Here is a 26845-nt window from a genome sequence, read left to right on the forward strand (position 1 = left end):
ACAGGCTTCCACACAATTTCCGTCCACCAAATTCACTCACAAGGCAGTGTTCTGCTCAGTGCTAAAGAAGAAGACACTTTGCCAAGGAGCTTCACAGGGTAACTGAACCCGAAACCACGTGGTTGCAAAACGGGCTTCTTAACCACAAAACCATGCCTGCACTTTTTCTCTTTCTTTTCTTCTTTTTCCCTTCTTCGTCATCTGCGTCTTTTCGTTCCTTCTTCTTAATTCCACTCGAGCCCAGGCCACTATGTTCAATGTTGTTTCAAAGCTCCAATTTCAAATGTGTGTTCTTCCGCAGCATGAGTATCCCAGACTCGTGGACTCGCTTTACGCAACATAATCTAGTCCGTTCCCAGAAAGAACGTGCAAATTCTGAGCGGCTGCGAGGAGAAATCGATGCATGTCTGCGACAATGTGCCAACGCCATGTGGTGCCAATTTAACACCGTCAACAACTCTTTCAACTCTCGTATTCGCGAAACCACAGACACACGTAACAAAATGCAAGCTCATCTTCAAAAGGTAAGTTGATCACTTTACATTAAAGAAAATTTTAAGGCGGCTTGCTTAACGGTATTTCGTCTATCGGTCTCTTTTGCCGAACCGCTAAGTTATGGGGACGTAAACACGCCAGCATCGGTTGTCAAATCTTGGAAAATAATTGATTTGTAAGATTATTAATCTCCGTGGAAGCGCGTGGATTAGTGGTTAGGGTGATAGACTCATGATCGTAAGATTGTGGTTTCGATTCCTGGACTGGGTAATACATTGTTCATGAGTAAAACACTTCATTTGACAGTGCTGCAGCACACTCAGCTGGTGAAAATGAGTCGACCCATGGTGAAAGGAAATACTCGTTAGCTTCGCCTCACTTACGCTAGTCTCGAGACCTTGAACTCATAGGGCAGGGCATCCAGTTTCCATACGTCAAATGATGTGTTTTTCTCAAGAATACAACACACCACCTGGCCTGAGAATCGAGACCACGATCTTGCGATTATGAGAGCGATACCTTTACCACTAGGCTGCACGCTTTTACCAAATACTTAACGATCAATTATAGCCAAGAGAAATGTGACAACTGAAATTTTAATCAATTAAAATTAAGAACAGAATGTGGAAGATATGGTGGAAAGTGAGTCTGAACTTGGTCAACGTTGTGTCAATTCCGGACGTTTTGGTTTTATTGGGTCTCCTCAGTGACGCATTATTTGACGGTATAATAAAGAGTAAGATGACTTGAGATATATCGAGATTTTCCTACATAAACTAATAACCAAGTAGCTTTAAATATTATTATTATTATTATTATTATTATTCAGATATTACAGGAGATTTTCGATACGGAGAAGTCTATTGATTTACTTCGTAAGGCAATTCAGAAAAAAGAAGGACCAATGAAAGTGGCACAAACCCGACTTGAAGAAAGGAACTATCGAGTTAATGTTGAACTTTGTAATGATCCAGCTATGAAAGTGTAAGTTAGTTACATGTGTTGGGGCGCCAGGTATGGTCGTGTGGTTAAGAGGCTCCTTTGCAATCATGTGGCTTTGGGATCAGTCCCATTGCGCGGCACCTCGGGCAAACGTTTTCGGCTATAGCCCAGGGCTGACCAATGCCCCGTGAATTAAGTGTGGAAGCCCGTCGTATGACTGTTTGTCCCGTTTACCGTTGCTTGACCACTGTCGTTGATTTGTCTGTCCTGTAATCTTCCTTTTGTGTATATATAATTTATATTAAACTCTCCTTTTTTGTTTTTCCTTGGTGTCGTAACAGATTGAGGTTTTTTTTAGGTGGGTTGTTCGTCCTCCAGAGAATAGTCGGTTGATGGGGCTGCTATCTTGGCGACGAGCCGTGGGTCACCGTTAGTCTAGAACCTCCCCGGCAGACCGGCCCGCCTAGGGTGGCCTACCAGGAGCAAAGCTCGAGACGGTAACACTATTTTGGATCTCAGGAACACGCAAGCCCTCTCGTCAAGACTTGACCCAAGATGACGCCCCTGGGACCCCCAGCTCCATCAAGCTAGAACATGACCTATCCTATCTATCTTACCTTTTTTTTTTTTTTTTTTTCCAGTCTTCAACGAGAAGTGACAGAAATACGAGAATCGGTTAAAGTTTTACACGACAAGCTACGAAATGCAGAAGCCGCTTTAGCTCGCCTGGTGAAGACAAGGAGTACACTTGAAAATGACATCAATGTGAAAGAAAATAGCTTACAAATTGACAGTAAGTTCTGTATGGGCATGCGCAAAAGCTTTCCAATGGAGCCAAACATAGGACCAATATTTCAAATGCCACTAGATATTTAAATGTTCCTATGCACGAGATATGTCTAAAATTTCGAAAACTGTTTTCATGTTTTACAGCGACTTTTTTTTTTCAATGAAATGCAGAATTTAAAAAAAAATTGCTACGTCAAGTTTCAAAAACAGGTCTTTTTTTTTTTAATTATGTATTGAATATTTTAAAACAATTATCTTATTTTTATCTCAGAAACTTGGACATTTATTTAACCCTTTAGCATTTAAATCAGCCATAACAGACCAAAATATTTTACCTACTTTATGATAAAAAAAAAACTAACTAGATCCAACCTCTCGCTCCTATCCTACAATGTCATTCTAAAAATAAGCTATCACCTCATTAAATGTCAAGGCTAGAAGATAATGCAGGATTAATTCAAACTGACGCGAATAAATAAGAATTATATTTGACAGAGTAATGTGAATGCTAAAGGGTTAAAACTTAGAAGATTTTTGTTGTCTTTTTTTTTTACAAGTTTATATTTAATATTTGCACAAATTTGTTTCAGGGAAAAAAAAAAAGAATTTGTAACATTGATTTGATCCAAATAAATGTTAATTTCTTCATGTAACACCAAAAAACAATTTCGCCATCGTATAACTACTGTTTCATACATGGCCTCAAAAAATTGACATGTTACTCATAATAAACATTCAAACACTCAAAGTATAACATCTTTAATCCCTTCTGAACTCATGTCTCAAGCGTTTTCATAACTTTGTCCTGAACGTCCTTGCTTGTTTTGGGGACTTTTAGACCTTGTTTCATCATCATCATCATTTAACGTCAATTGTCCATGCTGGAATGCGCTGGGCGGTTTGACGAAGGCTGCACCCAACTCCACTCTGATTTGGCACGGTTTCTACGACCGGATGCCCATCCTAACACAAATCACTCCGAGAGTGCAATGGGTGCCTTTTACGTGCCAACTACGTGACACCGGCATCGGCCACATTGCTTCTGTGAGGCCGAACGCTATTCTGAATAATATAAAGCCTTCCTTTCTTAAGTCCCAAGTTACTTTGATAGTTGAAAAGGAACTGGGAATGTGTATCATACATGATGCATGAACACCAGGGAAATAAGTCCTGTGTATCACGTGATACAGAAGACAACCAAAGGGTTAAAGAAGTCTATACTCGTCTTATAGTACGGAAGAAGGGGGCGCTAAGCAGTGATAATTACAATGTTATTACCAATCCAAATATGCCTAAGGTACGTTCGAACTGGGGAACAAGTCATTCACTTTCTCCATGACAAAACACAGTGGATGGCTTGTTCCGCAGTTCAAACGTGCCTCAAGCATATTTAGACGGGTAACAACATTAATCTTCTTATATTTTGTTATAAAGGGATGTTTAAGAAATTTTCTCCACAGTATGACTAATAAAATTATTACATAAATTACCACTGGAAAAAATGAGATTACTCATAATATCCAACTTTTCAACACACAAGTGTAAATTTCTTAATCCCCTCTTGAAGTATAAACTCTTCTCATTTAGGAATAAAAGGATTAAGAAAATTCATCATCATCGTCCTCATCATTATTTAACGTCCGTCTTCCATGCTGGCTTGGCAGGAGCTAGCAAACCAGAGGACTGCACCAAGTTCCATGGTTTTGGGCATAGTTTTTATGGTTAGATGCCCTTCTTAACACCAACCACTTTACAGAGTGTACTGGGTGCTTTTTATAAAAATTAAGAAAAATCAACTTTTTTTCTGTAATTTTTGTAAAACAAATATTGTACGCAAGTGAACGGTCTCTGTCCTCTTAAAATACTGACGCTGGTGAAATTTACCAAAAACAATGAAAATAGAAATGAAGTGAAAAGTACTTTTATTTCAATCTAAATGTATGGATAGACAGAACAGAAATAGGTTTCTGAGAATTTGACTGTCATAACAAATGAAGTGACTGTCAATGGAGGAAAAAAAAAAAAAAAAAGGAAATGCTGAAAGCGCCAGATCTCAGAGACTGATCTGTAGGAACACAGAATACATATTGTAAGTCTTGAGACAAACTTACTAAATACATTTTGTCAGTCAATCAGAAGGAAATGGAAAGAAAATTGAGACAAATAATGAATAGTTTTTAAAGAATTATTTTTCCGCTTCCATTTCTTCACTGATCATCCCTTCTGTTGGAGTAGGTAGTTCTTGCCCCTCTTCCTCGTCGTCCTCTTCATTTTTGTTCCCATCCTTCTCTTCTTCGATTTCATTCTGAAAAGAAAGAAATTTTAAAAGATAAGAAAACGAAAGAAACCTCTAACAGAGTAACTAGCTATTGTGTGTCTTTAATTAGAAAGATTAGGACAGATGCTCTCGAAAAATTTCCAAATTGATTTTAAAAAATTACATTATCAAATGTACAGCAAAAATTGTTGTAGAGAACAAATACAACGTTGTTTAGAATATCAAACAGTTACTCCCATACAAAAGGAATAAAAAAGCCATTCAAAATGATTTTCAGTTTGAAAATTAGGTTCAATGTTAAAGACAACTATAGCAAAACTACCAAGGCAAAAAGTGTTCAGGGCTAAGAAAAGCAGATGCCCTTAAAAAAATTGAACATGCTCAATTGGCTGTTGCCAATATCACTAAAGACTGCCACAGACAAATATCAATGACTCTAATGTTTGTATGAAAAAATGTAAAGCCTTAGGCATTTGGAAATGTCTCTTAGTAAAGATGACAATGAGAATTTTGGATCAACATTATTTAGATACATCCTCCAATTCTTCCCACTCAAAAGAAATTATTAGACCAAATGTTGTGAATAATTCAGAGAAGCAACAAACAACTTCCACAAAATATATGTTAGGGGAGGGGAAAAAAAAAAAACAAAAAAAAAACGTTAAGATTATGGGTTTTTATGGCCTTAAGTTTTTCAGTTTTTGTAATAGAGCTCATTAGAAAGGATTGAAGCTAAATCTGGACATTAGTGATAGTGGAGAGCTGAGAGCTGGGAATGAAGAACAGTGAAGTACCATTGTCATCAGAGTCCTCATGAGACTGACATGCAGTGCCAGTCTCAGGCATTTTTTCACCAAAAGCCTCCATCTCTTGTGGAATACTCATCATGCCCTTGGCCATGTCATTATTCCATTCCCCTACATTATCAAACACATTTCCCTCGTCGTCACAATTACTTTCAAGCTACAAAAATGCAAAGATCAAGGTTAGTGTGTAAATATTTTGTCTGATTAAAAACAAAAAAAATTTTTTTTTGTTTAAAGGAAACTTTATCTAACAAATTGAATTATGGATTAATGACTACATGAAACAATGATAATTTTAAGAAATATTAATTCCTGTTGTGTGAAAGGGAAGTCTTTATTACGAAAATAAATTGCAGCAAAGTCATTTACAAAACATTTTAGATCAACTTTTTTTTTCTTCTACTTTTGTATGGGAAGAACATTTAATATCCTGTGCAAGTTCATAAAGACAAAACACATCTTTGACTCCACAATATTCAGGAACAATTAGTTTATTTGAAGTTGGGTTATTCAAAAACAGCCTCAGTAGATTTTGAACAAAACTGTTACAAAATGCAACTGTTATGCTCTTACTATTTAGTAAATGTATATTTTGCTACTTTTAAGAGGATGAAAGATTGAATAAAATCTATGATTTGAACCATAGAATGGCAATGGTTTCCAAACTTGCTACCATTACTTCAATATAATCAGCCAGTTACATCTTTTTAAGACAAAACATGGCATGCTCCTTTAGTAACATAAACTTATATTCAATTAGATTTTTAGTACTAGATATACATTAATATTTAGAACTTTGTTTTGGTTTTTTTTTTTTTTACATTTAATTTTCATCAACAGCAAATGATGCTGAAAACAAATTTTTTTTTTAATCATAAAATTCAAATAAGAAGACTGTGTCAAGCTTTAATGTCTATTTTAGCATGATTTCTATGGCTGGATGCCCCTTCCAAATACCAACCACTTTACAGAGAGCACCCCAACACTAGTGAGGTTGCCAAATAGCTCATAAGACAAGCCCCTTTGAATTAAGTGGGATGCAGTATTGAGAGAGGTGGTTTATGCCAGTTAGCAGAGTGCTGTCTGAAATGCTAACAGCTCAACTTGAGGAATGTAACCAAACCAATCTTGTCCAAAAAAAAAACAGAGCTGTTATAACAACTTCTCAAGAACAGAGAACAGTTACTGTAGGACAATAAGGCACCAAGCTGCAATTGTGCCTTTACTGTTTTTGCTTTCAAGCAACAAAACACAATACCAAGTTTCTCCTAGTCTCGAAAAATATTTTATAATTTGGTCAACATGAAATTATAAGAAACACAGGTACAATCACCACAGACATACAAAAACTTTTATGATTCCAATACTGAATAATGTAGTTTTAAACTTAATCTTAATATTTACATAAAAAAAAAAAACGTCCTATTATTACACACTAATAAAAATGCAATTCACTATTATCCATAGCCTTATCAAATTAAGAACTAACTAGGATGTCACTTTTAACGATTACATTTTATTTCATCTTTAATCAACTCATTGTTCTATAAAAGGCGTGTCTTAAAGCGGGAAAGCAATATATTTTTCTTCATTGGAGTCCAGCAAATGCCTGGATTCTCTCTCTAGAAAGACACTAAGGAAGCAAATTAAGTTTCCCCCCTCAGCCACACATTTGTATGTATTCTAATCTCATTGAAAATTAAATAACAAAATCTATAAATTAAGAAATGAATTACAACACATTAAACATACTTATCAATAAAGTCCGACTGAATAACATCCCAAATAGAGACCTTAGTATCAAAACAGAACAGCTTAATCACCCAGAAATAACCTAATTTACTAACAGAAAAATATAATGAAACAAGGAAGTCAACTCACCATAATACATATATATATATATATATATATATATATATATCAATCATCATCATCATTTAATGTCCACTTTCCATGCTAGCATGGGTTGGACTGGGGACTGGCAAACCGGATGGCTGCACCAGACTCCAATCTGATCTGGCAGAGTTTCTACAGCTGGATGCCCTTCCTAACGCCAACCACTCCGCGAGTGTAGTGGGTGCTTTTTATACTGACATACATACATACATACACACATGTGCCTAAGCGAGTCAGAAGACAGACAAGTATAAAAATGTGACAATACCAACCTTAGCATTCTCCATGGTGTATTTAGAGAAGATATTGGCATAGAGTTTCTTTTCCTTCTCTTTGTAATCTTTCATTTTCTTTGTGCAAATGATGATGTGATTCTTAGCAGCTTTATTGTCAGGTTCCAGTTTTAGCAAGGAATTAAAATCGCCCAAGGCTTCCTTGTAGTCATTCTCGTTCATCTTTGCCTGTAAAGCAAACATACACAACCAGCTCAGAAATTTACTTAACACTCTTCTCAATCTAGTGGTTGAATGAATTTTATAAAGAGAGTGACAACAGAAGAAAATTAACCCTTTAGCATTTAAATCAGCCACCTTCAGCCCAAATATTCAACCTACTTAATGTTAAAACTGACCAGATCCTGCCTCTTACACTACAATGTCTTTCTAAAAATAAACAATCACATCATTGAAATTCCAAAGCTACAAAATATTTCATGATTAATTCAAAACAATGTGAATAATACATTCGACAGAGTAATTAGAATGCTGAAGGGTTAATGAATGAATTAATGACAAAAAAGTTGTTAAGTGAATATGTATATTACATCTATTTGTTTTTTTCTATGCCTTTATGAGTTGGAGACATTTCCATGAAATATTTTTTAAAAAGGTTGGATAATTCTCCGACTTTCAACCATTCAAGCATGGAGGTGCAAAACCATGGTCAGTTATGCAAACTGGGACAAAAAAGGAAACAAAAAAAAAAAAAACAATAGTGGTCTGAATTCATAGCCGAGATTCGAACTAATTCAAACAATTCACATATTAGCTATCTTTTATCTTTTCAGTCATTGGACTGCAGCCATGCTGGGGCACCATATTGAAGAACTCTTAGTTGAATGAATCAACCCCAGTACTTTTTTTCTTTAAAGCCTGGTACTTATTCTAACAGCCTCTTTTGCCAAAACACTAAGTTAGGAGGACATGGACACACCAACACTGGTTGTCAAGCAGTGATGTGTGGACACACACACACACACACGACAGGCTTCTTTCAGTTTCCATATGCCAAATCCACTCACAAGGCTTTCGTTGGCCCAAGACAATAGTAAAAGACACTTGCCGAGGTGTCATGCAGTGGGACTGAACCTGGAACTATGTGGTTAGGAAGTAAGCTTCTTACCAGACAAAACCACACTTGTGGAACATTAAAATCATCACAAGTAATGAAACAATTCAATAAGTGTCTCACCAGAAGTATCCATCTGTATTAACTGGACACGGAGATCAAGAGACCCAAATTCCCATTGCAGGGATTAAAACTCAACTGAGACAAATTGTAACAACTGGTTTATGACTTTAGGTTAGTATTAAAGAGTTTTAGTTTTAGCGTATTTAAAAGTAACATTGTGTGCAAAACAGTGAAAGAGACATTGTATTACCTGGCCTCGGCGGAAGAGTCCTTTGACATTTTGTTCATCAATTTCTAATGCCTTATCACAAGCCTGAATAGCATGATGGGAATCATTTGTTTTCAGATGACACAAAGCAGTGTTGAGGTGAGCAGCAAGCAAGAGAGATTTCTTTTGTACTTCTTCATCATCTTCTAGACTGGATTCATTTTCCAAATATGATACAATCTTTTTGTATTGCCTCACAGCTATTTGATATTTTTCACTCTAAATAAAGAGAGACATAGAGAACTGTACAAAAAAAAAAAGCTCTGAAGATATTTAATATATGTGATTTAATGCAAAATACAGTTCATTAATATATTAACAAAACACATGAAAAATACAAGGAAATCTCCACATATTGCCAGGGCTATTTTCTGGAAACACTTGCTGTGCCTGGATAAATAAGAAGCTTTACACCTTTTATGCCAGACACTTCAAAGGATGGCATCACTCTATATAAAGATCTTTCAGGAAATAGTCTGATTACACTGTGTAACAAAATTTTTATTTATTTTTTGTCTTTGGTCATTAAGTGTTATTTCTGATTTGCTTCTATCGAGAAATCAAAGGAAATGACTACTATTCCCTTCAAACTTTGCATTTGTGTCATAGACATCAATGTTTTGAAACTGAGCTATTTTCCACTACATTTCAAACAGATTCAATACCCAGTTGCTGAAGCAGAAATATCGCTAGAGCAAAATATTCAGCTCAGTACCACAGCTTTGCTTATCAATTGCTTGAGCATTTCTCTCTCTCACTTAGTGGCTGACAATATATGCATCTCTGATCATGAGCAAGAGTAGATGGGGAGCAGCATAATCATAGCCATGTGTTGAGAGGGATTCTTTGAGGTTTGAATAAATATCGTTAACAAAAGCAAAATTTGAAGGAAATAATAGCCATTTTTCATACTTTTTTATGTAAGCAAATAGGAAATAACAGGTGCCACCCAAGTACAAAAATCATGTTACAGTGTTATAGACTCCACAAAGAATTCCTTTACTGAAGAAACATTATGCAGATTACCTCTTCAAAACGATTAGAATATAGTAAGAGAGCTAAAAACACTTACTTGGAAATTACAGAGAAAATACAAAATTTAGGATGTTTTATTACAAGTATTGAATATTTCTTACATGTGTTGGTAAACTGGGTAATCATGCATGCATGTGTAACACTCTAAAACTACATCAGATATTTAAACATGCCCATTAATTATATCATACACTAAATGGTCTCATGTTCTCACCCAATAATACTGGATTCAGAATATTACAAGTACTTCATTAAGACCAGTGTAATGAAAGGAAATTTGGACTTGGAGCCATAAGTTAATGCTTATAACATTTTTAATTCAAGACAACGCTATCATCAAGCAATGACGAAACTGATAACATGAAGAACACAAAAACAAAAAGGAAAAGAAAGCAACAACAATAATATTACCTTATAATATTGGGTACCCTTATTTTTGGCTAATTCTGCTTGTCTTAATTTTTCTTTTGCATCCATTCTCCAAATTTCTTTTGCCTGAAAGAAAAATATTATTTCTAATATATTTAGAAAGTTATTGAAATAAAAATATTTTAACAGTTCTCCTCAAGTAACCCAACATTCATTCAAGGCCCTTTTACAATCCCATTCACTTAGAATGAGCAGAGAGAGAGAGAGAGAGAGAGAGAGAGAGAGAGAGAGAGAGAGAGAGAAGAGAGAAAGAGAGAGAGAGAGAGAAAGAGAAAGAGAGAGAGAAGGAACATTTAAGACATTTAAGTTAAACAAAATGAAAAAAGCAATTTTTAAGAAAATAGCAGTTACACTTGGGCCAATCAGAAATTGATTCATCGTTATTCTAGTAACAGTTTCTGCATACTAACTGGTTCTACAATACAGCAAAGTGTCACTCACTTTGATTCTACACAGTTTTCATCGATAAAGTCCAGTACCCAAAAGCAACCCTCATCACATTCTCTCACACTGCATTTACTGACCATTCCAACACAGTTCTCTCTCCTGTACACCTAAGCTGATGCCTTTAAGCAACACTATTTTGCCTTTTTTTAAAAAGAAATTTAAGAAAATAAAATTCAATTGTATTACTGGTTTTAGTTATTGCAACCAAATCAGTATCACTCCCCCACCCCACCAGTACTTACGTAAGTCTTATATTTTATCAGTCTCTTTGCCAAACCTTAAACTTACAGGACTTAAAAGGGAACACCACAAACAACAGCTTTTAGACAGGTGCAAAGACAAACACCTGTACACCAAACATGGTGTGCTTTTGCAATTTCCAGCTACTATGTCCATTCACAAGGTATTGGTCACCACATGCTACTTGACTAAATGTTGCTGCAATTATAAACTAGGTTTTATGAATGAATTAAGACCATAATCAAATTATGTGTATATAATTACAATATGGAATCTTTCTCGGTTGACCGAAATATCTATAAAGTGACGAATAACGTGATGGTCTAATGTAAGAGAAAACACTACACAGCATCCATTACACAATAACCTGAAACAGAACCAATATCTAAATTCCAGTGCCAATTGGTCTCAGGTCAGCTGCTAAAACAGATTCTTTTTGCATTCCTCAAGCTTTTAAAAAAAAAACAAGAACTCAGCATTGCAAGCTAACCTGATTGTAAATAAATAAATATACGTTAAAGCTATTTACAAGTGAACTGAATCAATGATGTTTAACTGATTTAGTGGCGGTACATATCATGAGATATAAACTGTCAACCCATTGGCTAATAAACACATATTCTATCCTTTCTGTCATGAAGTGCATCACAGAAGACACTTTTGTTACATGCAGTCAAAAGTCTGCAAGGTTTGTATTTTTCACATTTGCTTTACAAAATTAAACAAAATATTAAAATAAGAAAATGCAAAGAAATCCAAGTTCAAGGAAGGTCGTCTGTCAGTAAGTTACAAGTTTCAAGTTTAGCCCTTTGGCATTTAAACTAGCCTTATCTGGCCCAAACATTCTGTTTTATGTTCAAACTGGCCAGATCCAACCTTTTTCAACCTACCCTACAATGCCATTCTAAAAATAAACAATCACATCATTGAAATCTCAAAGCTACAAGATAACGAATGAATTATTCAAAACAATGTGAATGAAGAAGAATTTCATGCTGTGAGAGACCGACAATGCCAAAGTATAGACTCCACGTTTCTTCTGCATATTATAAAAGGCGACTAAAGGAGGCTGAGGTAGGATTTTGCACTCAGACCTTGTAATACCATCAGCAGCAATGACTAGCCAAACAGACCCATGGGCTGGAGGGTTGTTGCCCGAGTGGTGCAAAGGTGTCATCTGCCAGGAGTAAGGGAATCACAAACAAATGGGGGGTGCAGCGATGTACTGCTACAGCACATGCTCCCATACTACTACTACTACTACTACTACTACTACTACATTTGGTAGAGTAATCTGAACGCTAAAGGGTTAGAGCAGCAAAAGCCAATACTAAGCAGTACACAACACATAAATTAAGTGATACTGAAGTTTTAAGTTGATAAAATGGATTTATACTGACAATCCATGCCAGCTCGGAAACCAAACGTTAAATGATGATGATGGAGGCATAGAAAGGTGTTTACCTTTTCAAATGATTTCAATGTGACATCATATTTAAGACGTGCATTAGGTGGAATATTGAATTTAGCATTACCCTCTTCACCATATGCATATTTTGCATCAATTTCAATAGTGGAATGTTCGTTAAATTTGAAATGTTTCACAACTATGTCTAAACCTTCAATAACGTCTTCTGCACTGCCTTCTCCAATAACAAATGTCACATCACGGTCTTCAAATTGTTTATCTTCATAGTACCCAATATAATGAACTGAAAAAAAAAAAAAAAAAGAGAAGTTAATTATCAGAGATGAAACACTGGATAAGGCATTACATTTTAAATCACTTTGAGTAATAAATAAACTGATTTTTTTTTTTGTTCAACACGTCTATATCCATTCATTTCAAGCTTCAATTTTGTATTTTTAGTGTAAATGCAATGCATGTTTGTTTTATACACACAAACTCGTTTCTTATTGTAAAATACAAATCTGATATTTGCCAAGCAACAGACGAACTATATAACTCCAATGGAGAACTTGCAAATAGCCCAAACGACTGTTTGACTTCAAATACTCCACTGAGAATTTCAATAATAATCCAAGCTCTTATTACTGTCCAACTACTGGATTGACTACATAAGCGTCAAGTATGGATATTTTCAGCATGTAACTATTTTTGATGGTTCAGCTGCCTTCCTTGTCTTCATATCCTCAATCTCACTTTTGGCCATTCAGCAGTTGATTTTAACATTGGTTTAGTGGCACCAATAAGAATAAAATATGAACAAAATGACAAAGTTTTAAATCTTACCATTTACAGTAGCACCATCATTTGGTGTGTCCGTGCCCTCGCCTTTTGATATCATTCTCCTTATAATGCTGTCATCTTTTTTAGGAGACAAATCCTCTGTAAAAAGAAAAAAACCAAAAAAAGTTAAAATGTATTTACAAATAGAATGTAAGTTTCCAATTGAGTTAAGAACTGCCAATATTATACAGTTCTATATTTAAGAGATGAGGAATTATGTACATTATTTACATTTGACAGATATTTGTCTTCATCTGATGAAGGCTGGAGGGTATATCAGCCAAAACGTGTTAACAACAAACATGATGAGGACAAATTATCCGTTGAATGTAAATAATGCGCCAATGTTATATTCTCGTTATTTCTAAAATGAAAGTTTAAAAATTTACCTTTCCAATCAAAAAGTTCTATTTCAAACACGAGAGTGGCATCTGGTCCAATTTTGTCATGGAAACCTCTTTTTCCGTAAGCATAGTCAGATTTGCAGGTGAAACGAGAAAGTTCACCTTTCTTCATTGTAGCTACACCAATGTCCCATGCTTTAATGACCTTCTCTTTAAAAAATAGAAGAAAAAAACAAAAATAAGCATAGAATAATAAAAAGAGTTGACTTGTGTATTCAACATAACTTACAAGAAGGGAGATCTCAAAAGTGTTATTCACTATCTGCAAACACTGAATATACAAAAATGTTACACAGGGACAGTCTAGTAGTGGAAGCACAACTAGACTCTTCATACGACTTGTAGGCAGGTTTTATAACCTAGATATGGCTGGATTGTTGTAGTGAAATATCCTGGAGGATATTTCCAGTTTGGAGGACTCACAAGATAAAAATTATCAGCTCCATAGTCATATTTTACAAATACAAGAAAGACACCTCATAGTTTGTGTGTAGTGAAATTATGAAGTTTGTTGTTAGAACTGGTCTTGTCTTTCACATCATTATCATCATTGTTTAACGTCTTCCATGCTGACATGGTTTGGACGGTTTGACAGGAGCTGGTCAGTCAAGGAGCTGTCCAGACTCCCAACTGTTTGTTGTGGCATGGTTTCTACCGTGCATCGCGGTATGACAACTGATACTCTACGAGGAGCAGCTGGGGAATCCAACTGGGGAATCGAAGAAAACTTAACATAACAGCAACATAATATGTAATTCATAACCGAGTGAAAATTAATAGAAATGCAATAAAAAAAAAAATCGTAATTACAAACTAGGGATCTTTTTTAAAACGGGGGCCACATTTTTCATTAACGAAACACTTTGAAACTTGGAACACTGGTAGAATGTGTCATATAAAACATCTTTTTCTCTTAGTCTTCTTAAAAAAAAAAGAAATCCCTAAGTTATTCCATGTTAAAGTTGTCGTATTTCTGTAATTTCAACCAATCACCGACGTCCATTCAGCCGATATACATTAAGTGCCGACTACATAAACAAGCGATTCTGAAACAATTCTATCGGTGATAGGGTTAGGGTAAAACAGCAAATTTAAAAAGAAAAAAGCAAATAAAACGAAGAAAAAAAAAAAAGAAAATGAAAAAAGCAAATAAAACGAAGCTATGGCTTAATCAGCCAAAGGAGTAAACGTAAACAACTGAATACTTGTCTGTGATTGGTTGAAATTATCGAAATAAGACAATTTTTTACATGAAATAAATTTGAATACAAAAATATTTTTCTGTTCTATAACACAAAATAGATAAGTATACGAAGTTTGAAAGTCTTTCGGTACCAAAAACACTACGTAAAACATTAATGAAAAATGTGGCCCCCCGTTTCAAAAAAGATCCCAAACTAGATATGCTACATTTTTTTTTTTTACTGGTGTCAGTCACTGAAGCATCACCCAAGAACTATTTCTCGGAAGATAAATGTAGACATTGGTGCAAGGGGAGATAATTCAAGCCGACAAACTTCCTTGTTAGACTTATTTTTATACATGCTGATATGAACATATGCATGTGCATACTTATGTCCATGAATTTATCAACACACATCTATTGTGCTTGTTTCAATCAATGGCTAGAACCCTGTTTGTATATATAACTCTGCCAGATATTGGTTAAGAAAAATAATACATATCGGCCTAAGGGCCATTCCTCAAAATTTTCATTATGTTTACTCCCTTAGCCTTTTCTAAATGCTCAATGAATTACCCCCACAAAACAGCAGGAGTTTATCATCATGAGCATAGTTTGTGCTCTCCTGTCGTTCAAACTTGCACTGGTCTGGTGCAACAAGTGCCAAGAGCTCAGTAGTTACCAGGATGCAGGATTTGTACAGAGTTACCTCCTCTTACATGAGCAACTAAGAAGCTGAAACGACCATCTGCCCTAGGTAGGTTAGGGTGCCTGAGTGACCTCCTTCCAGAAGCAATTCTTTGACAGGCTAACTAACCCGTAGCTGGGACCTTGACAGGTGCTACTACTCTAGATCTGAGTAGACTTGGGAACAATAGGGGCTAAGGGGTGATTCCATACTCCTCAAAACTCAAACTCCCAAACCAGGGCTTCACTACCAATTGCAGTTTTGAGTCATGCCCAGCCCATCCTGTTTCCAGGCAAAGTAACATTTCTCATGGTCAGACATGTTTTTCCATGGAAGACTAGAAACAAACAGCATTGTTTGTATGACAGTGATGCTTGTTTACACACACACATACAAACGGGCTTCTTTCAGTTTCTGTCTACTAAAGCCACTCTGCCCGAGATTATAGTAAAAGACACTTGCCCAAGGTGCCACACAATGGGACTGAACCTGGGATCATGTGGTTGAGAAGCAAGCCTCTTGAACCCCATTCACAATGCACCTATTATGAATAGATTTACATCATCATATTCATCAACCAAATTGGAAATACGAGTGTACATGCTTTTATGTACTTACCTTCTCCAAGAGCAAAAGAGAATTTCTCTCCACGGGACCGACTGGAATCAAATTCAGATCCGTCCAGTAGGGTTCCAACATAGTGTACAATAACAGTATCACCATTGGTAGGTTGTTCCTCAGAGGTAGCTGGCCGTAGAATCTCTTTAATAACACCACCATCTTGTTTTGGTGTGATATCAATACCAGCGACTGTAGTCTCCTCTTGAGTCATCTTGGCACAGAACTGCAGCAAATGGATTTGCTTAGATTCCTGTAGGCGTCTGTGGAGAGAGGAAAAACAAAATGCAAAAAGGAACTTAGCAAGATTTTTATAGAAGGAGACAAGTTAAATTTCATAAACCTATTGTAATCATTTTATACAAATGACAGAATAAACAAACAATTCCAGACGTGCGTGCATGCGTATATATAAAGATATAATCCTTCAAATGATATTTATCATTCACTGGATGGAATACTATTTTTGTTGATTCCACCAATAATAGAACAATACACTGTATGTATAAACATATACATATGTATACACACACACATTTCACAACTATTTTTCTATACTAGCAGGGTTGCTTAGAGGGTTATTTCTGGCAGCTCTCCTTGGTGCCAACTCATATCTGTTTTTCAATTAAGGGATTTCTGTTTCCAGAGGCCCTCAAAACTACAGAACAACTGATTATAAGGTCACCAAAGAATGACATTACCTCCACTTTGCACAAGCAGTGACAAGCTTGGAAATCAACAGTCTTGTACAGACACACGTCAGTAGAAAACTATTGCCAATGTAAGAAATGGTTTTTTCATTTTTATTTCCTGCTGTGGAGCCAAACTTTCTCAGTGTTAGTAAATTTTTCTGCACTGTTTCCCATTAACACTTATGGTTCAGCTTAAAACAGCAAATTCCTCATTTCAACTGACAAGACTGATGACTATTCAGCAGCAAAACTTACCAATCAATTATTTCATTTATAAGCTAATTAAATCTTAAGACTATACACATTGAATTTTCCCCAACTTTCCCCACTTGATTCAATGATTGTCTGGAAATCTAATAAGCCATTGACATTCTATGCCGATTTTAGTACACAAAGCTTATGCTAATCAAAAAGTATTAATTTCCTTTATTCAACATATGTCGCATCAATTTTCATTGTTTTGGGATGCCAGTCACAAAGCAGTTTACAAGTGAATAACATGTAGCATTGTAATAATACTGCCTTATTGCACCACAGACAGTTACAGAAAAGTGAGAATTTTGGATATGGCTTACCATACTCCACGTAATTTTGTTTTGTGATGCCAAGTGCTACAAATGAACATCATGATCATTGTCACATATACTTTTCTGTGCTTGAATTCAATGGCTGGAAGCCCCTCCTGTTACCAGCCCTCAGCGGTTTCCAAATAAGGCAATATTTCCCCATGACCAGACCTGTTTTCACAGAAGACTGGAAATGACAAACACAGTTTGCAAGATGGTGACACTGGTTTATAACCATCACACAATGTCAAAGCAAGGAGACAGTAAAACATCCGTACATATAAATATATACATACAACAGGCTTCTTTCAGTTTTCATCCACCAAACCCACTAACAAGACTTTGGTTAGCTCAAGGCTTATAGTAGACATTTGCCCATGGTGTCATGCAGTGGGATTGAACCTGGAACCATGTTTTTTTCAAATCTACCCCCCTTAACATTTCTATTATACCTTAAAAAATAAATTGTTTGGAAAATTAGATAATTAGAACCCGTAACAAAATAAAAAATTTCTAAATGTTTTTGCAGCCAATTAAGGCTTATTGGAATTCCAGCAGCAGTTGCCTTGCGTGGGTTTTTCTTTTTCCTTTGTTCTTTTACTTGTTTCAGGCAACTGATTGTGGCCATACTGGAGCACCGCCTTTTCGTCGAAGAAATCAAACCCTGGACTTATTCTTTGTAATTCTGGTGCTTATTCCATCAGTCTCTTCTGCCAAACCACTAAGTTACAGGGACGTAAACACACCAACATTGATTGTCAAGCAATGGTGGGGGGGGGGGGGACAAACACAAATATATACTATATATTGGCCCAAAGCTACAGAAAACACTTGCCCAAGGTGCCATGCAATGGGACTGAACCCAGAACCATGTGGTTGGGAAGTAAGCTTCTCACCATACAGCCACATCTGTATATTTTGTAGTATTAATTACATTTTCACCTTTAATGAAGCTGAAACTAATACTTTCAAATGCAAACAAAATATATAAAGAGAAAAAAACCACAGTTGCAAATCTCTTAACCCTAATTAATTTCTGATTTAAAACAATATTTTTAATATTTTGTAAACTTAGGCACTTATAGCCTGTATATATTTTTTAATCCTCCTTTTTAACATTTGTTGTTTTACACTCTTTGTCTGATCATTTCTGGTTTTACTTCTTCCCTTCTGTTAAGTTTCACGAAGCTGCAGAGATCCATTGTTCCCAAACATTGCCCCTCATACATTATTTACATTTGATGAATATTTGTCCTCATCTTGTTTGTTGTTAACGTTTCGGCTGATATACCTTCCAGCCTTCTTCAGGTGTCTTGGGGAAATTTCGAACCTGGGTTCTCATACCTAAGGTATTTTTTGATGTTATTTTGAGTGGTTAAGAGTGGAGCTACTAACCCCAAGATTCCGAGTTCAATTCCAGGCAGTGAGCTGAATAATAATAACATCAAAAAATACCTTAGGAATGAGAACCCAGGTTCGAAATTTCCACAAGACACTTGATGAAGTTACCAGCTTGACATCATATCATAGCATGCTGTCCAAAACATTCTGTAGGTGATTACAGAAAGCCTCCTTATTTCCTATTGCAACCGGTAACTTGGCATGTCTGGTGTTGAACCATCATTCACTGACCTTCCAGATGATCAGTGTTCTTGATGCATGCCTACACAAGATGATACCAACCCCTTGAGTATTGTTCTTCCAGGCTAGAATAAAGGACTGTCTTACCTCTACTTATCATATACCCCTAGCCTGTCCAATATGTCTCACTGACACTCTAGACAACTATGTGGTAGGTATCCATCTCACCCATTTCAGCCATCCACTTTGTTTTCAGTACTGAAGAAAGATCTGACCTTGCTCAGAGACAGACATCCTTTTGGCTCTGGCCCAACTCCAGTACAGAGGCATCAACTGTACTTATCTCACTGTTTTCTTTATGAATCAATATTTTTGCAGCAATTTGAATACAGAAGGCAAAGTTGCTAGCCTTAAACTCCATGCCCGCTTCCTCAAGATGATCCCGGGAGACTGGCTACACCTGATACACTACCAGAATTCTGAGATAAGGACCCATTCCAAATATTGTAGGCTGGAGCCATGTGAGGAAAGGTTTTCACACCCCACATTAAGGAGTCACTTGTAGTCAACTACTACTTCAAACAAGGCCTGACAACATGCAAGAGTAACTCTATGGAAAGTCATCATGCTGCATGGAGTGCCCACTCATTATATCAATAGTGTGTCATCATGCTGCATTTAAAGCCAAAGATGGGAACATGGAGAAGTTAAACATTGTCGAGGGGAAGGAGTATTGAGTATGTGTACGGTCCCATTCCACCACCCCACTAGAGGTCAATTTCATTATGAAAAGATCATGGGGGGGGGGGTCCAGAATAGAGCATATAGATCCATCTTGATTCAGTCACGTGTTTATTTACCAGTTGGACTACATCTAAAAATTCTGACGTTTCCCATGCATGCGTTGGGTTTTTAATAATAAAAGGGGTATTCAAAAGTAACACGTAATACTGCTACGCTTTTTTTCTAATTAGAATATCATACTTGCTGCTTCAGTTATTGGACAGCAGCCACACTGAGGTATCATCATGAAGTGCTTACTTATTTAAACTAGGTATTTTATCGGGGATGTAAGCAAACAAACACCGGATTCCAAGAAGGGGGAAGGGGAACTAACACACGCGACTGAATTCCATAACTTCCGTCAAACAAATTCATTCGGGAGGTATTGGTCAGTGTGGGACTACAGTAAAGACACTGGCCCAAGGTCCCACACAGCGGGACTGAACCTAGAAACCACGTGGTTGCAAAGCGAGCTACGTAACCACAAAGCCAAACATTCGAAAACTATTTACAATAAACGTTACTAAACAACGGAAATTTTAGACGACAAGTTTCACTAAAGTAAAAATACTTGAAGTTTGCAGATATATTTCCCAAATCTGCACTTGCAAACTATAGAAGAGCTACAAGGACAAAGTGACAGCAACTAAACAGTCAATCCTATAAACAATGCAAGGAAGCAACTTTGGCTTTTAGTCCAACTGATCTTTCATGACTTTTGATTTTATCAAATGCTTATTTTGAATATTTGAGGAACACTTAACTGCTCTTTCTAGCAGGTTGAGCGACACAAGAGGTTCCCTCGCTCACTTACCCAAGCTAGTGTTATCTCCCTTGATCTTCAGCTTTCAAGATCAATCTAACATCGAAATCGAAGACGAACTCGCATTAATTTCTAATACATGGGATGAAATGAGCTGGCCGATGATGGTCTTGAATAAATGCCCAAAATAATTATAAATTTAATATAGAATTTCAATCATTATAAATGCACACACGTAATGATATCGTACGTATACTGGTCTCTTTTTTTAATTTTTATTATTTTGCGACAGTATTATATCTCAAAAATACTGCAGCAAAATTAAATGAGGGAATTTGACACCAATATGAGAAAAACTATCACTAAAAGTGAATAGTCTGTGCATATTTTAAATGACTATCATAACTTTTCTACGATGTTAGCTGATTGGTTCACCAGACAATCTTAAAATCACTTGCCAAGCAAGTACAGCTACAAACGTGTGTCTATCTGGGTGTGTCGATTTATCCACATGCAACCTCTTTAAAAATTAACACAATTTAGGACAATTAACTTTCAAATGAACACTGAATTTTCTAGAAGAATGCTAACCGAATTGTCTAGAAGAGGAGGAAAAAAAATAAAGGAAGTAACGATCGTTCGTTTTGCGAACCTAGAATAGAAAGGTAGCCAAAAACAATATCAACAATGCCTGTATACCAGAATATCAATCTGCCGCATTGCTAAGTAATGTCAAAGAGAAAAAGTGCAACATTTTGATTAAAGAAAGATGCTTAGAAGAGTGAGGAAAAAGAAAGAGTTGTGGTAACTGAAGGAAGAGGAGGAGAGTGTTGTTAAAAACGAAATGAAGAGTCGATGGAATACAGACAATAAGAATTAGCGGGGTATGAATAGAGTATGAGTGATAGAGAGAGGGAGAAAGTAGTACACTTAATGTCGAGATAATTAGATTAAATAAACAAAACACATTAAGCCAAGTTACATAAATTACATGATTAAAAAGGGATATAAATCCCTGCTGCTTGTGTGAAGCATCAAGTCGGCTATGGTTACAGAATATTGTTTTAAAGGTTTACTATCTTGTTTTTTTTCTTTGTGGTTTATCTTACACTCGCTGATCTTGTTCTATTGCAAATAAACGAACAATTCTCTAGCACCAAGAGCAAGACAAATGGCGACAATATTTTCAATAGTAATAATTTTAAACAAATGATGGGAATAATTTAACAAATGACAAATAAAGAAAATAATTTTAGGCCACACTAACTTGACCATTAGGCATGTGTAAATTACGACAACCCACGGCATACGCAGAGCGAGTGTTTTTATATTATGGAACAGCAAAAGTATTAAAACAACAACAGAATATATTTTTCTCTGGAAATAAGTTCTGGGAGCTAAAAACCTTGTCAACCACTAACAACTGGACAGGCAAAAAAAAATAAATAAGATATATACACATCTACATATATGGCGATCTTTGAATACAACGTGCCTCTTTCAACAGTTTTCCGATACAGATCAAAAGTGGTCGTTAGAGTGACGAGGTCATACTAAGGTTAGAAACCTCTTGCAGGAGGTATCACAGAAAAGCGGCCACAGATTGTTTTTACGTTGTGCAACATTCAGCTTATTTTGCCCTTGAGAAATGGTTATGGAAAGGGCGTGAGTGTATCAGATTGTTTAGAATGTTAAAATGACCGGAATAACCCAGGATTTTCGTCTTCGCAAAAAAAAAAAAAGGGTTTTTACACTTGACCTCAAGCCTTTCCATTACCTTGGCTGACCATTTGTTTACTACCTCAACTCTTATAACATGAACTGTTCTTTAAAACTGATCTGCATCAACTCAATTATGGCCTGACTATTGGAAGGACAATTTTATATAAGCCTATTTCATACACCATCGGACACTCTTTGATTTGTGAAGGTATACCTACTTTCCAGCAAATACTGGCTCCCCATTCCCAATTCACTTGCCATCTCTTACAAACCATTTCATTTCCCAACCATTCTGACCTGAAGAATTGAATGCAGTTAAGTCTGCTGGCACACATTTAACTTGAATCTAAAGAAAAAGTTAATAGAGGAGATTCAGTTGCTTTAGTAGTTTGAGACAGGTCAAGCTAAATGCAAATTGACCAAATGTGCCCAATATATGCATTAGCTATCGTTACCCCACAGTAGCATGATGTGATATATTTTCGGAGCATTCCTCGTGATTCAATAAAAACTACTTCGGAGTGAATGCAAACTGGACAAAACCAGAAGTTGCGCATTGATCTTTGTTCTTGAAATATGTGCGTTGTCATTAATGGATTTCGAGCATTCCGATTGTTATCGGTGGAATCAATCTAGATAAGGATAAACGTCTTGGAGGTGAAAGACACGAAACGAAATATGTCTACAGAGAGTATGCAAGAGGTCACTCCAAGAGAACGGCCACAGGAGCTATTATGGTTCAAGGAGACGCAAAGAAATGGTTCCTTGACGGAAAAAAAAAACAGACAGAAAGTCAAACACATGACCCGATATTATTGGAAATAAAACTGCTCGTGAATCAATAATAATATTAATAGGCCCTGGCATTTGGCATTCACATGATCAGAATAGAATCATTACCACATGTATTTGAGTACTACATTGCGAACCATGTAAATCCTGCTAACCGTCTTGGGCCTGCAATAAGGTAGACAGAGTTCTTCTGGACTTATGCCAGGAAAAGAAATTGAATACAACATTGAGAAGTTACTGGAAAGAATTTGTAAGATGGCGCATTGAGAAGGTTATCATCACTTCGAGAACAATTATGTCCTGTTGTTGTTTATTGCCATGGATTTGCTGGTCTGTAATTATAAAATTACTTTGATCAACTATAATAATGATATCCGAGCATTGGCCAAAAAACCTCTATTCATTTCTTTAAAGAATATTTAACGCTAGATCGTAACTGAACAATGAGGAAACGATTTTCGAAACCATCTGAAAGTGAAAGGGTAGCACACTAAACTCAAAAGAACACCCTATCTATCATTATACATTGTATATGAATTATAAAATTACTGATCTGCTGTAATTTACGGCGATCGACTATTGGACAAAAATTGCCCCTTCATTTATTTTCTTTTTTTAATTCATGCTATAGCATTATTTAACAAGATAAAAAATTTCAAAACAATGTAATGCAACTAAAGAAAGTGTGGTACCCTATACTCAAAGAACACTATCTCTCTCACCCACAAACATATATATATATATATATATATGAAGTGTATATATTTGTCTGTATGTATTTAGAAGTAATACAAATACTAGAAAATAGATGGTTGCTTGTGTTCTTATTCAAGTCAAGTGCAAATTATTCGTTCGCTGACAGCTATTTTTTTTTTAATTCCCGCGGTTAGCATACATTACATTTATTACATGCGAAGTGAAAAATGCGAATGGACTGCTATCATAAAAGAATAAACAGAATAAATAGAATGGCAAAAAACGAAATATGGAATAAGAAATAGAATGAAAGAAAGCATAAATGGCATTGCTGCCTTGTCAGGAAATCAATCTAATTGTATAGTTAAAATTATTTCTAAAAATTAATTAAAATACAGACAGACACGCACACATCTCTTTCTCAATTTATACACATGCATATATATATATATATATATATATATATATATATATATATATATATATATATATATATATATATATATGTATATATATAATAATAATATTAGGGATAAAATCCAAAATTACAGGTAAAAACTCAATTAAAATCAATTTATTAAAAATTAAAATAAGCTTCACAGTATTAAAATATATATTAATATATAGTATTTATCGATGAGTTCATAAACCTTGGTTCTTTTCCCTAATACTATATATTAATATATATATATATATATATATATATATACAAAATTAAGACGAATGACCACTAAAGTGGACTCCTATATGCTAGATATAGACGTCAAATCGCCTAACCACGAAGAGTATGTTCTCAAGAACATATATATATATATAATGTTTCCTTCTGCAGTTAAGCTATCGTTTAATAAATTAATGTGCAGTTTGTTTTTGTTTTTTTTCAATCCCTTTAAAAAAAAATCTAGAATCTTCTACCCCAACACCACCATCATCATGTGCCGATCGTAAGAAATCAATACTTTCTTGTTGATTGTGTGTACGTGTATATATATATATTTGACCATTTTGTTTTCATGTCAAATTATAAGAGTCCGAAACTTCGAAGTTACTGTCGACATTTTCTTGATAAAGAATACACACACTATAATCTAGCTTTCAAAATAATAATAATAATTAAATAGTTACTTCTATAAACATACACATATATGAAAGTATGTTATATTATCCACCCTAACCACAAATATACGAGTGACTAGACTATATATATATATATATATATACACATGGTGACCCGTGTCAGCCCTAATCGAGTGGAGCTTGGGATCAATGGGGTTCTAACCATGACCATCCTTATCTATTGTATATCTATTATCTAGGACGACATAAATCCAATGCCGCCTTCCTTTTTGAAGACAACGAAATGAGAACCAACGTGAGTATACGGAGGAGGCGGGAGGCTACGAAGCCTCTTCTGAGTAACTCAACTTGCAAGAAATAACAGCAAAATATCTAGAAACCCTACCGTTTTTTTATAAATAAAAAGGAAAAAGGTGGAGACATTGGACAACACAAGACCTATATATATATATATAAAGGCGGGTGATGGCCATAAGTAGAATGCTTTCGGACGTACCGCATTTAGTCCATTATAATGCAATCTTGAATAACAATGCTACCACCACATTTCATACCTAAAAATCAAAATTCTCTTATTTTCTTTAAAGGAAAACACTTGTGTGTGTGTGTGTATAAATATATATATATACACACACAATGGTACCCCCATTCGAACCCCGGTATTTGGTTAGACTTCTTGCTTTATACACCAATAAATGCGGTAGATCTGCTGCACCAGACCCGAAATAATTTCGAGATCAAACGGAAAAAAAAAATTGTTAAGATATGATTTAGTAGAGATATAAACTGTTATCTCACATTTAAAAGCTGAATAACCAGGTCAGAGCACCCTCGTGGGGTCAGTCATCTTTATATCGGGTTTTAAATAATATACGTTTATAATGTTGGTCGTTTTAAATTGCTTAACAGTTATATATATTAAAAGGCTGCTTCATGCATATCTTTGCATTATAAACAGATGGTGTATAGTGCCATAAGTCTATAAATATATATATTATAGATATTGATTGATATATAAACGGTTAATTACATATCTATGAGTAATTAAAGATGCGTACCTGAGAGACGACAATGCAACCAGTCCGAGTGAGCTTCTAGAGCGTTCCAGAAATTTACGACTCACGTGACCTCAGAGCAGGAAAGATGAAATTGTTGCTTGGCAACGGGTTTTATCGAAAATACGGGTTTTCTTTTCCCTTTTTTTTATTATTTTTATTGTATTTTGTATCATTTCCGTTTCTTTTTGTTTTTTTCCAATATTTAATGATTGAATTTAAATTTGATTATTTTTATTTATTTTTTATTTTATTTTTAAAATAACATTCGAATTTTTATTGCATTATATTTTAATTTTGGTGATAAATTTATTTCATTTATTTTTCTTCTGTGCGTATATCTTTGAGCTTTCGTAAATTTCTCTGAAAACGAATACTGGCTAAATATTGATTTCGTTTCGTTTCGTTTCGACGCTGAGACACACACACACACACACACACACACACATATATAAATATTTTATTATACATTTACGCATAGTATAAACTTCCCTTCTATACGTTATTATATACACAATAATACTGCCTTCCTATCAGCTAACGGTCACATTTATTGTTTACACTCACGTTTTTAAAATATTCAACAGATCGAGTAATAAAAGGGTGATTTCTGTAAAAAGTAACAAAATTCGTAAAATTTTCTTCTTTCGTTCGTTCATTAAACATTAAAATTACCTATAAATAAGGCGGCATGAATTTTATTTACATTAATTCTAGATTAGGTAAAAAAAATAATTCTAGACACAATGCCATGAGTGAAAAATAGTATGACCACAACCGAAATATTTATATATATTTTTAATTTTTTAAATTTTACTCTCCGCGTGTAATCTGCAGTAAACATCACGTTTTAACTTTTTAAATGTAATAATACTATTTTTTTAATAATAATCCTGCCATGTTGCTACAGTTAGAATAACTAACCTTATATTTTATATT

General features: G+C 35.2%; 2 protein-coding genes across 6 annotated transcripts in view; one reads left to right on the forward strand and one right to left on the reverse strand.

Annotated features, from left to right (window-relative positions):
• Positions 1-2974, forward strand: part of LOC106884449 (tektin-3) — a 55918-nt gene extending 52944 nt beyond the window's left edge. For all 4 annotated transcript variants that reach the window (XM_089354728.1, XM_089354729.1, XM_089354730.1 and 1 more), the window contains 3 exons: positions 302-524; positions 1325-1479; positions 2079-2974. In XM_089354728.1, the coding sequence (XP_089210854.1) occupies positions 302-524; positions 1325-1479; positions 2079-2313 (613 nt within the window). In that variant the 3' untranslated portion in view covers positions 2314-2974. The remainder of the gene's footprint in view (positions 1-301; positions 525-1324; positions 1480-2078) is intronic.
• Positions 2975-4131: 1157 nt separating this feature from the next.
• LOC106884455 (peptidyl-prolyl cis-trans isomerase FKBP4) lies at positions 4132-25952 on the reverse strand. Of its 2 annotated transcripts, XM_014935851.3 has the most exons (10): positions 25910-25952; positions 16180-16442; positions 13676-13840; positions 13290-13385; positions 12500-12747; positions 10331-10414; positions 8867-9103; positions 7479-7667; positions 5299-5467; positions 4132-4531 (listed from the first exon to the last, which is right to left on the reverse strand). In XM_014935851.3, exons 2-10 carry the CDS (start codon positions 16391-16393, stop codon positions 4527-4529), a joined length of 1407 nt encoding a protein of 468 aa, XP_014791337.1. In that variant the 5' UTR covers positions 16394-16442; positions 25910-25952; the 3' UTR covers positions 4132-4526. The 2 variants fall into 2 exon arrangements, with proteins under 2 accessions (XP_014791337.1, XP_014791338.1); XM_014935852.3 differs by lacking the exon at positions 5299-5467.
• Between the last annotated feature and the right edge of the window lie 893 nt (positions 25953-26845).

The sequence above is a fragment of the Octopus bimaculoides genome, chromosome 7 (assembly GCF_046866305.1).
Source record: "Octopus bimaculoides isolate indiv1 chromosome 7, ASM4686630v1, whole genome shotgun sequence".
NCBI lineage: Eukaryota > Metazoa > Mollusca > Cephalopoda > Octopoda > Octopodidae > Octopus > Octopus bimaculoides.